The 15,231-nt window shown below is 37.3% G+C and overlaps 1 protein-coding gene across 20 annotated transcripts in view; it reads left to right on the top strand.

The window, feature by feature from the left end:
* The window catches only part of rims1b (regulating synaptic membrane exocytosis 1b), a 72,661-nt gene that overhangs the window by 38,506 nt on the left and 18,924 nt on the right, over positions 1–15,231 (top strand). For 9 of the 20 annotated variants that reach the window (XM_028017873.1, XM_028017871.1, XM_028017870.1 and 6 more), the window contains 14 exons: positions 1,146–1,186; positions 1,350–1,460; positions 2,072–2,171; positions 3,366–3,489; positions 3,934–3,980; positions 6,219–6,334; positions 6,408–6,538; positions 6,712–6,883; positions 7,405–7,558; positions 7,711–7,767; positions 9,583–9,736; positions 11,096–11,212; positions 11,584–11,646; positions 14,863–14,982. In XM_028017873.1, coding sequence (XP_027873674.1) covers positions 1,146–1,186; positions 1,350–1,460; positions 2,072–2,171; positions 3,366–3,489; positions 3,934–3,980; positions 6,219–6,334; positions 6,408–6,538; positions 6,712–6,883; positions 7,405–7,558; positions 7,711–7,767; positions 9,583–9,736; positions 11,096–11,212; positions 11,584–11,646; positions 14,863–14,982 — 1,507 coding nt within the window. Of the gene's footprint in view, positions 1–1,145; positions 1,187–1,349; positions 1,461–2,071; positions 2,172–3,365; positions 3,490–3,933; positions 3,981–6,218; positions 6,335–6,407; positions 6,539–6,711; positions 6,884–7,404; positions 7,559–7,710; positions 7,768–9,582; positions 9,737–11,095; positions 11,213–11,583; positions 11,647–12,041; positions 12,120–14,862; positions 14,983–15,231 lie in introns of all 20 variants that reach the window. The other 11 variants (XM_028017878.1, XM_028017884.1, XM_028017887.1 and 8 more) reach the window with 6 other exon arrangements.

Here is a 15,231-nt window from a genome sequence, read left to right as displayed (position 1 = left end):
CCAATCACGTCTGCTAACCCGTAAACATTTAAATTAGTGGAGGCAAGAGCTGAAGCTTCTTCTTACTCTGCATCCCGAATCAGATATATTTTAGGGAAAAGATCAAACAAATTTCACTCATTGTTAGTAAAGTAACGAAAACGGCGCTGCGGGAAGAGAGGAAGGAGGAGGAAATGTCCGTGATAGATGGAAGAAATGAAAGTGAACCAAGTTTCAGGTCTTCTTCTTCTTCTTCTTCTTCTTCTTCTTCTTCTTGAAATTTATTGGCAGTTGGCAAAAAATGTTAGGTGAGCATTACCGCCACATACTGGTAAGGAGTGTGGACCACATGAGAAACAAACAAACAAACAAAACAAAACAAAAAACAAACAAAAAAAAACAAAAACACTATATCCTATTGTACGACTTACTCTGTTTCAAAAAATCAAATATGACCTCATATCCTTTGCTTCCCGAGTCCTTTTGCAGTAAATCCAAGTTCCAGGTCATTGCTGGAACTTGGTTTTAAGTTTACTGTGTGAAATATTTTGGAGTTGACCATTTTAAAAAGGACGATTCTTAGTGTTACCCATAGGGCTTGCTTTTAAAACAAGTGGAAACCACTTTTTAACATCTTGTAAAGCCAATGCTATGATGAACCACAACAGTTTGTTTATTTGTGTATATATAATTTCATTTGGTAGCTGATTTCAGGCTGTTTTTGTTAGTCAAATTAGTTTACATTTATATTTATCAATTTTGGATTTTCTTTGCATTAGTATTGTGTGATTTTGTATATATTTACTAATTAAAATGTTTAATATGACTTCAAATATATATATATATATAAAGTAGCCCTCCTCCCCCCAAAAAAGAAAAAGTTGATAATTTGGAATATCATCTGTGATATTGTTATCAAGGTATTTAAAAAAATTTTGTGATATAATTTTGTGACAATATCGCACTTCTCACCCCCGAAATTGAGGTTTAGTGTCTTTCCAAAGGACTGTTAAAATTGAGTCCATAACCTTTTACAACCCTGGTCCTCAAGTAGCCTACACCTGCATTAACCTATTTTATCTAAGATAAGTTCTCAATATTTACAAAATTTTTCTATGAATCCAACCTGAAGCAAAGATATTAATCTCTGCTCTCTGTCCTGACAGGAGATTTGGACTGTCATCCTTTAGATCCTACAGTATGGCATGTAAGTATGAAAGGATTATAATGGCCACTGCTGTGAGTGAATTCCTACTGGAGAATATAAATTAATTTAGAATCACATTCAGTTAAACTAAAATATGTACACGTCATTACTCTGAATAATCTGAACTCTCGTATGCTGTCTTCTTTGTTTTCTATCTTTGCAGCATCCGGTTACGTGGCAGCCGTCCAAAGAGGGTGACCACCTGATTGGACGTATCACATTAAGCAAGAGGTCGGCCATGCCCCGCGAGGCCGGCTCCCTACTGGGCCTCAAAGTGAGAGCACAACTACATTGTTGTTTTGCATTCAGAGAAAACTTTGTCCTTGACTTTGTCCTTCAACTGAAGGTATAAATGTTCTGTTTCCTGAGGAGAAATCTGTGAGATCTGTATTTAAATAGTGTGCTTAAGCCTTAAATTACTCCTACTCAAATCTGATCTAAAGATCAAGGCTGATTGTCACAATACCCATGAAAAGTTGCAAATTAAAAAATGAGTTTGTCACCAGGTGACTATGAAACCATTCAAATGCTGAGCAGATGCATAGACCAAATCAATGTGTGAATGTTGATCTTACACATGGAAATCAACAATGATTTGGAATCAAAACAATAATTTCAGCAAAATAATTGTTGCTGATGAAACAAAACAGAATAACAGCTGAAGCACACAGCTAGAAACTACTGAACAGGCCTGTCTTAGGTTCAAGTCTAAGTCCGTGAATAGACTTAGACCTGAACCTTCAGAGACATATAAAGACAATCACAAAGTCGGCCTTCTGTCAGTTGACGATCATTTCTAGCATTAAAGCACTAATGTTACAACAAGATCTAGGGAAACTCATATATTTATCTTTAGTTTCATTGATTACTGCATACTGTGTGCAGGTCGTTGGAGGAAAGATTACAGAGTCTGGAAGACTTGGGGCCTTTATCACCAAAGTCAAAAAAGGCAGCCTGGCAGATGTTGTGGGACATCTACGTGCAGGTAATAGATTTACACATTGTTTTCAACCAAGAATTATTTTCACATAAGCAGACTCAGTTGTCCTAGTAAGTGATTGCCTTTCTAGGGAATTCTTGTTTTTAGTTATTGGATTAAGTTTTTTTATGCCTTAAATTTTTTTACATGTTCTATTTTACTAATATTTTGCGTCTATAACATGGAGAATATATTAAAAAGCTTACTACTACAATATCAAGATTCAACTTTTCATATTTCAAAGCTATTTTTATTCAATAAGATGCACTGTCTTCACAAGCAGTGAAGGTCTCGGGGGCCTGAGAAATAATCCTGAATTAGTGAGCATTGCAACCACGTTTGATTTCCCTTTGCGATCAATAAAGTGTTTTTAAATTGAATTGAATTATATGCTTTAACTTTAACACACAGCATAGAGGTCTAGAATTTTAACAACAGTTTGACAATACTTTGAATACTTTAAATATGATTTAATGATTTTAGCAGAAATAAATTAAAATAAATTTAACATTTCTTCCAAGTTGGTATGTAACTTTTATTTTTTTTAAAAAAGCAGAAGTTTTTTTTTACATATTTGGTAAAACTGTCATGTCATGACAGTATGTTATGAAACACAGACCCTCCTCCTGACTGGTTGTTTCTGATGGAGATGTGTATTTCTGTAGTCAACACTGGGAGCACTGGGAGAAGGGAGAGGTGCTCATTTTTTTCACAGAATACCTGCCTCATACTATACTGTCACAACATAGTGACAGTTTTAACAAATATGTAGAAAACATTTTTTTTTATTTTTTTATAAAAGTTACATATTCCAGCTTAAATGGGATGAGTTTTCTGAACTCCGCTCTCAGCCGTCTAGCCTCATTGTAATGCTTGTTCATATGTTTACAAGTCTCCCTGGCCACACACTAAGGAGATCTGCCCGAGTGGAGGAGATGTAGAGAAGACATTTCATATGGAATAATTTGAGGCATAGTGGTGCTGCAAGATAACAACGTGCTGCGTGGGGAGAGAGTGACTGTGTCTCCACGAGCTAAACCACCAGCTGCTAAACCACCAGCCCAACAGGGAAAACCCTGATGGTCTCTAAAGCCAGTCTGCCCCTGATGTCACACTTTTCATCATATAACAGCTTTGTACCTGATACACAAATCAAAACTAAACTCGGATTGCATCATCTGCTGGTAATCTGATTTCCAGGTGACGAGGTCTTACAGTGGAATGGGAAGTCATTGCCAGGAGCAACCAAGAAAGAAGTGTACAACATCATTCTTGAATCCAAAGCTGAACCTCAAGTGGAAATTGTAGTCTCAAGGCCAATAGGGTAAGACTGGTGTTATCAGTATGTAACTATTGCATTTAAAGTAGAGGAGTAACGGCACAGGTTTTATTCTAACAGATGCGTTTGATATCTTTCCTCTTGTATAAAAGCTCCATCAGTCGAGTTATGTCCAAAAACCTTTTGAGAAAAGTCTATAGAGCATATCAGTAAGTAGATTTAATGGGTGGAGCCCCTTTACAGTGTGTCCTCCCTAAAATCCTGATGATCCATCAGAAAAATCCTCTTTTCCAGATGTTTCTTTCTTTCCTCTCCTACCCACTGTATTACCTAAGTCTATTTTTATGGATGGCCTTTATATTCTTCACAATTGAGCTGTTTGTTCCACATCATTTTGCAAAAAAGAAACACTTCAATATGATCATAAAAACTGTGAACAACATAGTTATGTCTGAATTTGAATGTGTTCCAACCTGTTACCTTTTACAGAGACATCCCAAGAATCCCAGGGTCCCCACACCCTCCACTAGAATCCAGTAAGTGTTTTTAGCCGTTTGTTGTTGCAGGCCATGAATGGAGAGCAGTGCATTATATGAAGAAGGTGACTTAGAAACACAGTTTTAATTTCTGTGGACAAATACGTTCTTCATTTCAATGTCAAATATATTTAGTACATTCTAGGCTTTTCCTAAAAATCTCATTTAAGTTTTACAAAGGCTTTGAAAAAAAAAAAAAAATCTGGGCGGGGCGTCTAACAGTGTGGTTAATACACTTCCGGTTATGGCGTCTTACTGAGCAGCTGCTGGGCTCTGAGCTCCGACCAATATACCCTGCATTTAGATATCTAGACCACTGCTAAGATATTTTTCGTACGAGCAAACTCTTTTCAATTCAATTCAACCTGCGAAGATGCCGAGTAAACACAAATTAAAAGCGAAAACAACCAGCAAAGAAGGATCCGAAGGAGACGCTAGCAGCGAAGTGGAAACCGAGCACATGGAGGAGGCTAATGCTAGCTCCCAGACTTTCTGAACTAATTCAAGCTTTGAAAACTCACTTTACCACGCAACTACGGGAGGTTATAACTTCGAATCAAGAAATGAAAGACACAATTGGAGTATTCCTCGAGAGGCTTACCTCTGCAGAATCCCGCATAAGCAACCTGGAGGACGGCGTCGCCTCGTTAACAGGCAAAGAAGCGTCCATGCAAAAGAAAATCCAGGATCTCGCTTTGAAGGTGGACGAGCTTGAAAACAGAAGCCGGAGATCCAACCTGAGGCTCGTGGGTTTATCCGAGAAGACAGAGCAAGGGGACATCGCGGCTTTTCTGCAGACCTGGCTGATGGAAGTCCTGGGGCGGGACGCGTTTCCCCCTCTCCCCCATTATGGAGCGGGCCCACAGGCTGCAGGGCCAGAGAGCTCCTGATTTTATGACCATCATGAAATTCCTAAACTAAACTGATTCACTGCCTTTGGGAATGTCCTGAGATTCAGAATGTTTGGAAGGAGGTTTTGGATAAAATGTCACTTATCGTCGGTACTAAACTCAATCTCTGTCCTAGGTTGTGTGTCTTAGGAATTTTTCCCACTCAAATAAGCAAGGTTGATCAAAAATCCATAATTTATTGTTTGGTGCAGGCTAAATATAGTATAGCCAGGTCCTGGAAATCTGTAACCAGACCCCGATTAAAGACTTGGATGTCTACATTATCAAGCTCTCTTGCCTTGGAGAAACTCACCTTTATGATTAAGGGTAAATATTGTGTGTTCAAAAAGATATGGGAAAAGTTTTTGCTATTCTTGGAAAATATAAATACTCATAATGATGATTGACTGAATGTACTCTAGCTAATTTTGCTTATGTTTATATTCTTATAGTGGCTGTAAGTCTGTTATCGTCATGTTAATTCCAAATGTATTCACTTGCTCAAAAAATGTATGAAACTGAAACACTGATGTCAGGATGCCTAGGACCAGGAAGGACGATGCCATCACCTCGTACCTAGCTTGTGGACTGTGATTAAATCTCTTGGACTAAGTCTCAACTTACACCCCTGAGATAACAAACTTAAAGTACTATGTCTCACTGCAGTCAACTAATGTCTGTCACCTTGAATGTTTAAGTTGTTAATGTGTTTTCTTTTGGGTTTTGTTAGGTGTTTTGTGCACTTGTGAATTATTTGTCTGTGTGTCTCTTTTGAAATGTAAAAGACAATAAACAGATTTTGGAAAAAAAATCAAACAGTGTGGTTAATAACTTGTAGAGTGGAGAAAGATTTTTGAAGAATTTCAGTTTAAATTTCTTGCACAGCTACAAACTTCAATCTACTCAGATGACTTTATTTTTGATGGAAAACAGGTGTGTATTTTCATGAAATGTTATTGTTGTAAGAATTAGGGGTTTCTATCAAATCCTGCTGCTCCTGGTTAAAAAATGTGTCTGACATCAGCAATGTGTTTGAGCTTTGCACATTCCATCTTTATAAATGGTTTTGAATTGCTCAGTATACTTTTCAGAATGAAGTCCTTGCTTTTTCATGGTTCACTTCTTACAAACATGATTTACAGCCCAGGTAACTTAACATGATTGAAAACTCAAAACTATAGTAAACTCAGTGTAAAAAGTATGAATCATGTGTTGTTGTTGGATATCATGAGTCAAAAGGCAGGGACCTTCCGAAACCATCTGCAAAATATTCTCGTTCTTTCTACTGTTTACTCTGTAGTCTTACTTTTACAATATTTCACCAGAACCTTTCTTTTCTGTCTCTCAGCTGGCTCCAGTTCGTTTGAGTCACAGAAGATGGATCGTCCCTCTATATCGGTGATGTCCCCTACCAGTCCTGGCACCCTTCGAGACCTTCCTCTGGTGCTGCCTGGACAGCTTTCTGTAAGTAAAGAAGGAAGTGTTTGGTCTGAGGTTTGACTCTAGTGGAGGGTAACTACATTTCAACATCTTTTAGGTAAAGCTGTGGTACGACAAAGTGGGTCACCAGTTGATTGTCAACGTCCTTCAAGCCATAGACCTGCCACCTCGACCAGACGGCCGACCTCGAAACCCATATGTCAAAATGTATTTCCTGCCGGATCGGAGGTAAGGAGGTTTATTGTATTTTCGCTCTCTTTACCACCCTGCCTTGCGTGTATTGAGCTAACAATACCACCCCCCAGCGCTTGTATTATATAAGTATAACATTTACATTTTGCATTTTAAAGGTTATATTATCCGCTTGAACTCATTTTGCTTGTTTTTCTTCTGGGTTCCAGTGACAAGAGTAAACGACGGACTAAAACGGTGAAGAAGAGCTCTGAGCCCAAGTGGAACCAGACTTTCATATATTCCCATGTTCACCGGCGGGACTTCAGGGAGCGCATGCTGGAAATCACTGTCTGGGATCAGCCCAGAGTGCAGGAGGAAGAGAGCGAATTTCTGGGCGAGGTTGGCAATGTCTCACAATGTCCCCATACTGATCACAGAACATAACATTGCTAAGATGTTGCTGTATTTATAATGAATGAAAAAATACAAATCATGCTGTGCTGACATTTTTTTAATGTAAATTCTGCCAAAGGACAAAATTTACAGCTGAAAATGTTTTATGTTTTTTTCCTCTCAAGCAATGGTTGTGTGTGTTTGAACAAATTGAAAAGTCCATGCTAAAGTCATTTAATATTTATTTTATTTTTAACTTAAAAGATGAAAAGTCATTACATCCTTTACAAATATTAGCAAGTTTTCTGTATTAGCTCTTTTCATCCTTCCTTTAAATCTGTGAGAAATTTGGTTGAGTCAGTAATCAGTGCTCATAAACTTGTTACCCCAACAAGTAAAAAAAACCCAGATTTGTCAAGATTTGAGTCTTTCCACCACTCCGATGACACATAAAACACTTGGTTTTTGATTCTCAGTTCTTCTTCTCCAATATTCTCATCATCTGTCCTTCGACTCTGTCCTGTCAGATCCTAATAGAGCTTGAGACGGCCTTATTGGACGACACCCCCCACTGGTACAAACTCCAGACTCATGACGTGTCCTCCATACCTCTGCCTCAGCCATCTCCATACCTCCCGCGCCGACACGTCCATGGAGACAGTCCAAGCAAGAAACTACAGAGTATGTCCTTCAGGATGCAGTCTTCCACATTTCATTGGACCTGCGATGTGTTTGAGTCTGCACCAGTTAACCTCTCCCTCTTCTGAGCTTTCTCCTTTGTGTCAGGACGTCTCAGCTTTGCCCCGTCTTACCCTGTTTATGTGTGTATGCAGGGTCTCATCGCATCATTGATACAGAGTTTGATGATGGTTTGATAGGTGGGACTAAAGGTGGGTGGGGGGCATGACTACTGAGTTTTTCCTTGTAGTAGCTTGTAATTGTCCAGCACTTGGTGAGAAGCTTCTTCTTGCATCCTTCCTCTCCTCATATAAATAATTTAAAGATCTAATTTGCACCATCATATTAAAATACACAATTCTGTTGTGATTTTTTACTATTCATCATGTCCTGCAGCACAGTCCACAGTAATCCTGTGCCCTTTAGTTTGTACTAACCTTTCTAGAAGCTGCAGTGAGCTGTTTCTCCTCCTCTGCTGGACTGTAGACTTACTGAAGCACCGAGTGCATGTTAGACTGCAGAGCTCTTTTGTTCTCTGCCATTTCTCTCAATCCCCTGCATGTTTTTAGTCCTACAAACTTGTGGCTCACTTCACAGGAGACAACATGCATATGAGGATTACCTCTTTTTTATACTGATATATTTTACTTTTTATGTTTTACTTTTTTGACCAGCAGTAAATGTCTTTGTTGTTTGTCTGTTTCTGCAGTAGCTTTAGTTCTCACCAGTCTAATGTGCACCTGATTACTGAGTCGTATATGTTCAAAGTTAATTGAGCCTTTTTTAGATGCCATAAGAGTGTTGTTTGTGACTAAAGGAGCACTAGTATGCTCATTGCCAGTATGAAAAGGATGGCAGACCAAAAACCAATTCCACATGAAGTCGATGCTCATGGTTATCTGCAATGTTTTTCATTTAATGAAAAATCCTTCTTTGTACAACCATCACCAGAGACTCCAGGCCCCAGAAAAAAAGCAGACTCAGAGAGTCAGTAAATTTATTTAGAAGAAATAAAGTTACTGGTTTTTCCCGTGTATAGTACACGGGAAAAACCAGTGTTTTGATACACAAAACACAGGTTTTGTGTGTTTGGTGTATCAAAAACACATAAAACCTGAGAAAAAGCTAACATCAACAGAAAAAGCTAACAACAGAAAAATAGTAGAGAAACCTGAAAGATAACCAGGTAGCATAATGATTGGGGAGGGTAATAACTAAGCAATTTCAGGTGAACTGACTCCAAATGGAAGATATTATCAAGGAACTGGAAGCTAGAAAGAACAAGTATTTTTAATGGCTGAAAATATTTACTCATTAAGACAAAAAGACCTACTCAAAATACATAAACCCCCAGAAGACTTAAGAGAGATCCACTAAAAATGCATAATACTTTACCCAGTTTAGAACCAAAACATTTCTGTCTAAATTAATACATGTCTTTTCTGGACAAGGAAGCAGGAAGAAACAGGCACCTGTTTGCTGTTTCCTGTTTGTTTGGATTCAACACCTTTCACTATGTAATATATTATAAACTAGAATTAAATAACACGTATGTTCATTTCTTCAGAAATACATGTTTAAATGAAGCTACAACAGGTTATTTGAATCCAGAACTATGGCTTTTTAACTTTATTTGATCGCTTGGCCAAAAAAATAGCTTTATCTGTAAATAAGTTACAACTTTAAATGTTTGATTAGTAATTCATCTGGTGCTACATACATTTTTAAATCTTTAACCTGAAAGAGGCACTGCAGAAACAGTCAGGCACTTGATTTGCTTGTAAAACATCTTGATGTGATGTTCTACATCCAGCAAAAGATTTGCATCTGTAGTAGTAGCAGTAGTTGTTGTAGCAGTAGTGAATTGAATACCTCTTCTAACTGATGCATCATTTATAAATGAAATGAAAAGGTTTGATCTGAGTGGGTTCACTTTTTCTTGATTGTGAATTTATGTTTGCATCCATATAAATCCCCGAAGGATGTTTTGTTGGTCATGCGTGTCCACATCCTGTGTTTGTGCGAAGGTGGAGAGCGAAACTCCCGTGAGAGAGATCGGAGCAGCACGTTGGCTGTCCCAGATCAGCCGCGGCCCATCCAGCACCGCTCCCGCTCCGTGTCTCCTCACAGAGAGGACTCCTGCAGGGCTCGGTCTCGGCCCCCACACGTGCCCATGCAAAGGTCAGCTTCCCACAACAGTGTCTCACGTTGCCTTTCATTTCTGCATGTAGTCATAACTTCCTACTTTTGATAAATTCAAGTGAACTATGTGGGTTTTTTCCCTCTATTTTTTATGTATTTATTTATTTATTTATTTTACAATTCATTGCGTTGAACTGTATCAGCAACTTCTTTCAAGAATAGATCTAATTTAAAGACCACATAAAACATACATAATGTTCAGATGACATTTCGCCCATATTGTGTTATTATATGTCACAGAATCTGTGGTAATTCAGATTCTTGAAAGGTGATTGAGATGCGTCTATTAATAGTCTTGTGACATGGTTCCTCAGTTAAAGTTAAAAATGCTTAGCTACAGCGTCTTTTAAAATATGTATACCCTTTGAACTTTTCTTTACATTTTGTCACATTACAACAAAATTCAATGTATTTTATAAAAATTAAATGTAATAAACCAACACAAAGCAGAGCAGTGAATACCATCAAAGTGGAAAGATGGTGTGTGGTTTTTAATTAAATTTTGCAAATGCAATTCTTAAAAAGGTTAAATGCATGTGTATTCAGCACCTCTTCTTCTACTGTATCCAAAATAAAGCCCCAACGTGTGACCAGTTACATTCAGAGATAATCTAGTAAAAAGACACCATCTGTGAGTAATTTATTCTTAGAATAAACCTAGCTTTTCTGTGAATGCCTCAGAGGTTTCCAAGGGAACATTAGTGAACAAAGAGCATCATGTAGACTAAGAAACACAGCAGACAGGTCAGGTAGAAAGATGTGGAGAGGTTTAAAGGAGAGTTAGGGTATCGAACAATAGTCCAACTATTAAGGATCTCACGGAGGACTGTTCATTCAAACAACTGAAAAAGGAGCAAGTACTGCAAATCTACAAACATGTGGGTTTTTGTCCATCTAAACTGGCAAGGCAGGCAAAGGAGAGCATTAGTAGAGAAACTACCAGAAGTCCCATGGCAGATCAACTCTTCAGTTTAGAGAAATTGTTGTCAGTGAAACTACATGCTTCACAAATTTGACCCTTGTGGAAGAGTGGTAAGAAAATCTTTGGGAAGACTTAAATTTTGTTTATCCCTTTATTTATTTATTTTTTTTTTACAAAGGGGCTTAATATAGCTTAATGTGGAAAAGTCTGAGTGACACTTTGCAAGTCGCTGTATCACATAGATAAGGACTTGTTCTTTGTATCCCTGTTAAGATACTGATAATCAAGAAAATTAGATTTTTTCTTTGTTTCTTATTTGTAGTAATCAATATCTTTCAGTCAGAATCCATAGTGTATTAAATAAATATGTAGTGGATTACATATATTTTAATGTAAATGCTTTTAATTTTCTTCAGGAGTTTGGATGAGATTCACCAAAACCGCAACCACTCACATTCCCCAACACACTACCACGAGTCCTCCCTGGAGCACCAGCGCTCCGGCGACTCAGACTACGAGTATTCAGAGGACAGGTAAACTAACATTGGGATGTCTTGAAACTATAGAGTGAAGAAATGTGTAAAACAGTAATTTATCAGTAACTGCTCACAACATTTTACGCTACAAAACCCTAAAATTGTAAAACGTTCGATTTGTTTTGTGAAGGTTGCCTCTTAATTTGCTTAATTGTTTTTTTGTTTTGTTTTTTATTTGCTTCCACCAAACTAATTCTACTAATACGTCTGACTGTGTTTGTCTTAGACTGTAATATGAAAAATATTTTTCCTGCTTTCTATCATTCATAAATCCACTTTGCTCATCTGCATTGCCATCCTGTTTTTTTTTTTTGTGTGTTCTCCTGGGTCGTTTTTCATTCGTTCACTCATCGTCATGGCACTGACAGTGAGGTCCTGGAGATGAACAGATCAATTCGAGGCGGGAGTGCAGAGTGCCTACATACAAACAGGTACAAACACCATTCAGCTGTGTTTTAATGGTTGCCATCATACCTTAACAACTTCATCTTAACAGAAGTTTTTTGGTGTATAAGGAATGAGTTGAATGTTTTCTGCATCTGCATGAAATCAAAGGATTTTGCATTTGTGCCTAGGTGCTGCAGCATACTTTGAATTTCTTTTCCAGAATTCTTTTAGATTTTCACTACTGCCTTTATAAAAAAAAAAACAACACAAAACACATGAATCAATATAAAATTGAATTAGAAGCCAACCCTCTCCATGAGCTGAAAGAAGACAAAGCTTTCTTTCTCATTTCCCAGCATTTTCTCTGAGATATTTTCTCTATTTTCCGCTTTTTTCTTGTCTTGCTTTCAATGTGCATGATTTCTACTCGTTCAACCAGGAGCATAGGTAGATACAGCAACACGCTCCCCCCCAAAATGCCCCTTTTAGTAAATGGTATCCATAAAGACATTTACAGGTAAGCGTTTTACACTCGGAAGGCAATCTTGTCTTTCCTTCCTTACTCTGTGCTTGTCTTATTTCAATTACTCATTTGTGAATCTTTTTGGTACAACAAGCCTCCCACTGTGTTTTTGTTGTGGTCAGAATGTTGCAGAAGCCGGTCTGGATTAATTCACCCATCACCAATTTCTACACCTATTTCATACCTATGTGTTGCCCTTTCATTTCTTCCTGCTACAATTTCAATGTTGTTGTTATCATTCATCAATCAATCAATCAATCAATCAATCAATCAATCAATCAATCACATTTATTGGAGCAATATAATGTTGCTTTTAATTTATTAAAGAAATGCTCTTTAAATCAAACACAATCTGTACCATTTGTTGGTCTCAATTTATTGATGCTCAGTACAGATCGTCTCTTTGCAAATAGCTTCCAAACACTTTGCATATGAAAAAAATTGCTATTTATTTCAAATGTTTACATTTGGGGTCTCAAAATTCCGAACAGCAAATGTCCGAATTATAAGTGCCAGTTCTACTGAATATTTCATTCCTTGACACAGAAAACTAGTTGTCAGCGAAACACTCAACATGTTCAAAACATGTTTTATACCATCTTACCTGGAGCTGTGTGTTAGAGAGCTGAAACGAAATGAGGCAATGAGGTCTCAGTTTAGCATTGGTTAACTTAGCAGTGGGGTGTAATCATACAAATCAAGAACACATCGGTTAATTTACTGACTCAGGCTTATTAGTTAGAACCAATATACAACCACTACAAAATGGAGATGAGTATCTGAGAAAATATATAAAGTATAATATAGCAAGTATGAGAATAATTATGAAACATTTCTTTCAAACAAGAAAAGATGCTAAAATTGAATTTGAAAAGTTAGAGATATATGGTGCTACAAGGCAGTGTCACGTAGGTCTGAAGGCAAAGCTTGCTAAACTAGTCATTGCACTTATATATCTAGGAGATATTGACTGTAGTATCCATTTCCATACTCTTAGCTTTTCCATTTTTTCCATATCTGACTCAGCTTAAAATTAATCTGTCATTATTTGCACTACTATATTCATTGCTCATAACTACCATGAGGCAAAAACTCTCATATTAAACAGAATAAACTTCCCAGCTATAACCGTTTAAATTATATGTACGTACATTATATAAATCTACAGTATTGTTGTTTTCTCTCAAGAAATAGCTCTGTAGATTATATTATGTAATAAGCATTACACATAATCTCCAACTAGATAAACTATCTCTATGCCTTTATGTAATGAAATCCTTGCTCTGAAGTTGCAGATGGAATTTAGTTTAGCTCATGTGTTCATTTAGTATTTCCTTTATCTTAAAAATCTGAAGGCGATCTGAGCTTACAGAAAACTCAACTGCACTGAATAATATGTCTTTATGTAGCTACAGTGCTGGTTTTCCACATGATCAAAAAACTAATTTTATTGTCAGACATTAATAACCTGAAAGAATACAAACAAACAACAATTTTCAAATGAGGATTTCATTTATAACGTGGAAAACTTAACAAAATCAGTCTAACCCTAAGTGAAAAAGCCATCATCTTTTAAAACTGGTTGTGCTATCTGTGGTAGCAACAACTGCCATCAAGAATGTGATAAGTGGCAAGGAAATGTTTACACCACAGTGAAGGAACCTGCTACAGCCTCTCAGTCATATTTAAGTTGAGACTTTGACTAGGTGGAGTTTAGATTTATGACCTTCCACAGTCAATTAAATATGTAGTAATCTTGGCAATATTTACAAGCAGGTTGTGTGAGCAGTTTTTATTTTAATGCATTCATGTGCTTCCATCAGTTTGCCTTAGAAGTATTACAATGCAGAGTGGAAGGGAGAAGAAGGCCATTGTGTAAGTCAATATAGAGGAGGGAACTTCTGGATGTTGCCAAAGGCACTGGATGTTGATGCTTTAAGGTATATACTGTAAGGTATCTTGAGATGTGCAATAGATGTGACTAAAATCTCAAATCCTGATCCCCATAGTCCTCTAGGGGAGCAAGTCCTTTCTGTTGGGGGCAAAGATTGGGGAATGCTGCTTTACATATTGTGCTGGGTTTGTTTTTAACTGAATGAGTTTGCAATGTGCTCTTAGAACAATTTTATGAAGCCTCCTGTTCCTGGGAAAAATTATCACTGTTCTCTGTTTTCTCAATTTCTGGACTGTGGCTGTAATTGCATTTTCCAGATATATTTCAATTACGTTTTTCTCATCTGTTCCTGAATTGCTTCAGATTGTGGGTATAATGCTTTCTGTAATATTTTAAGGGATTTCTTAATTGTGGATGTCTGGATAATAATCAGATCTCTGTGTGGCTTGCATAACTGAACTCAGCTTTCCAAAAAATGTGGCTAATCACAGTTAACTCATGATTTAACAAAGGAATAGTATGGTTCACATTGCGGCATGTTGGTTTGGCTTGTTTCTTTTTCATCAGTAAATAAAATTACTTTTGTCTGATACTGAAATTAGTTTGATGATCTGATGCATTTAGGTGCAAAGAAAAACCAAAAAAAGAAAAGAAAAACAAACCTGCTTTATTAGTTTATATGTTATAAACATTTGTTCAGTGCACCTGATGCTTGATGTTGTGATGCAAATTTTCATTTCTTAACCCCACCTTCACCTGTTGAGTTGCTGCTGCACTCTGTCACTTGCATGTGTCATTTGGTTTTCCTTTGCCTTTCTTTGCATGCGGGTGTTTGGTACACAGCTCCACCCTCCCTCCATGCCTAAAGAGTAAGCCATATACCAGACAAGAGGGGGGCGGCATCTTGCCTCGTAGCATCCTCACACACCGTGTTCTCAGGTTCACAGACGAGGTCACGGTTAGGTAAGAACAGAGCGAATTTCACACATTTCCACTCTCATTCTGTCACCATTCTGAAACATGGTTTTACTCTCGACTGACAGCTAATTCTAACATGTGAAGCATTGCACCAGTTTTAAATTAATGATCTACTTTTGTAATTAACAGTACATTAAAAGAAATCTGCACACAGCTTTTAAAATGTGATTTTTTTTTAATTTAAAGAAGTTAAACCAAGATAAACCATTTCATTTTCTATCTTTAAATATTAGC

The sequence above is a fragment of the Xiphophorus couchianus genome, chromosome 5 (genome assembly GCF_001444195.1).
Source record: "Xiphophorus couchianus chromosome 5, X_couchianus-1.0, whole genome shotgun sequence".
Lineage (NCBI taxonomy): Eukaryota > Metazoa > Chordata > Actinopteri > Cyprinodontiformes > Poeciliidae > Xiphophorus > Xiphophorus couchianus.
This window is presented reverse-complemented; position numbering and strand designations above follow the sequence as displayed.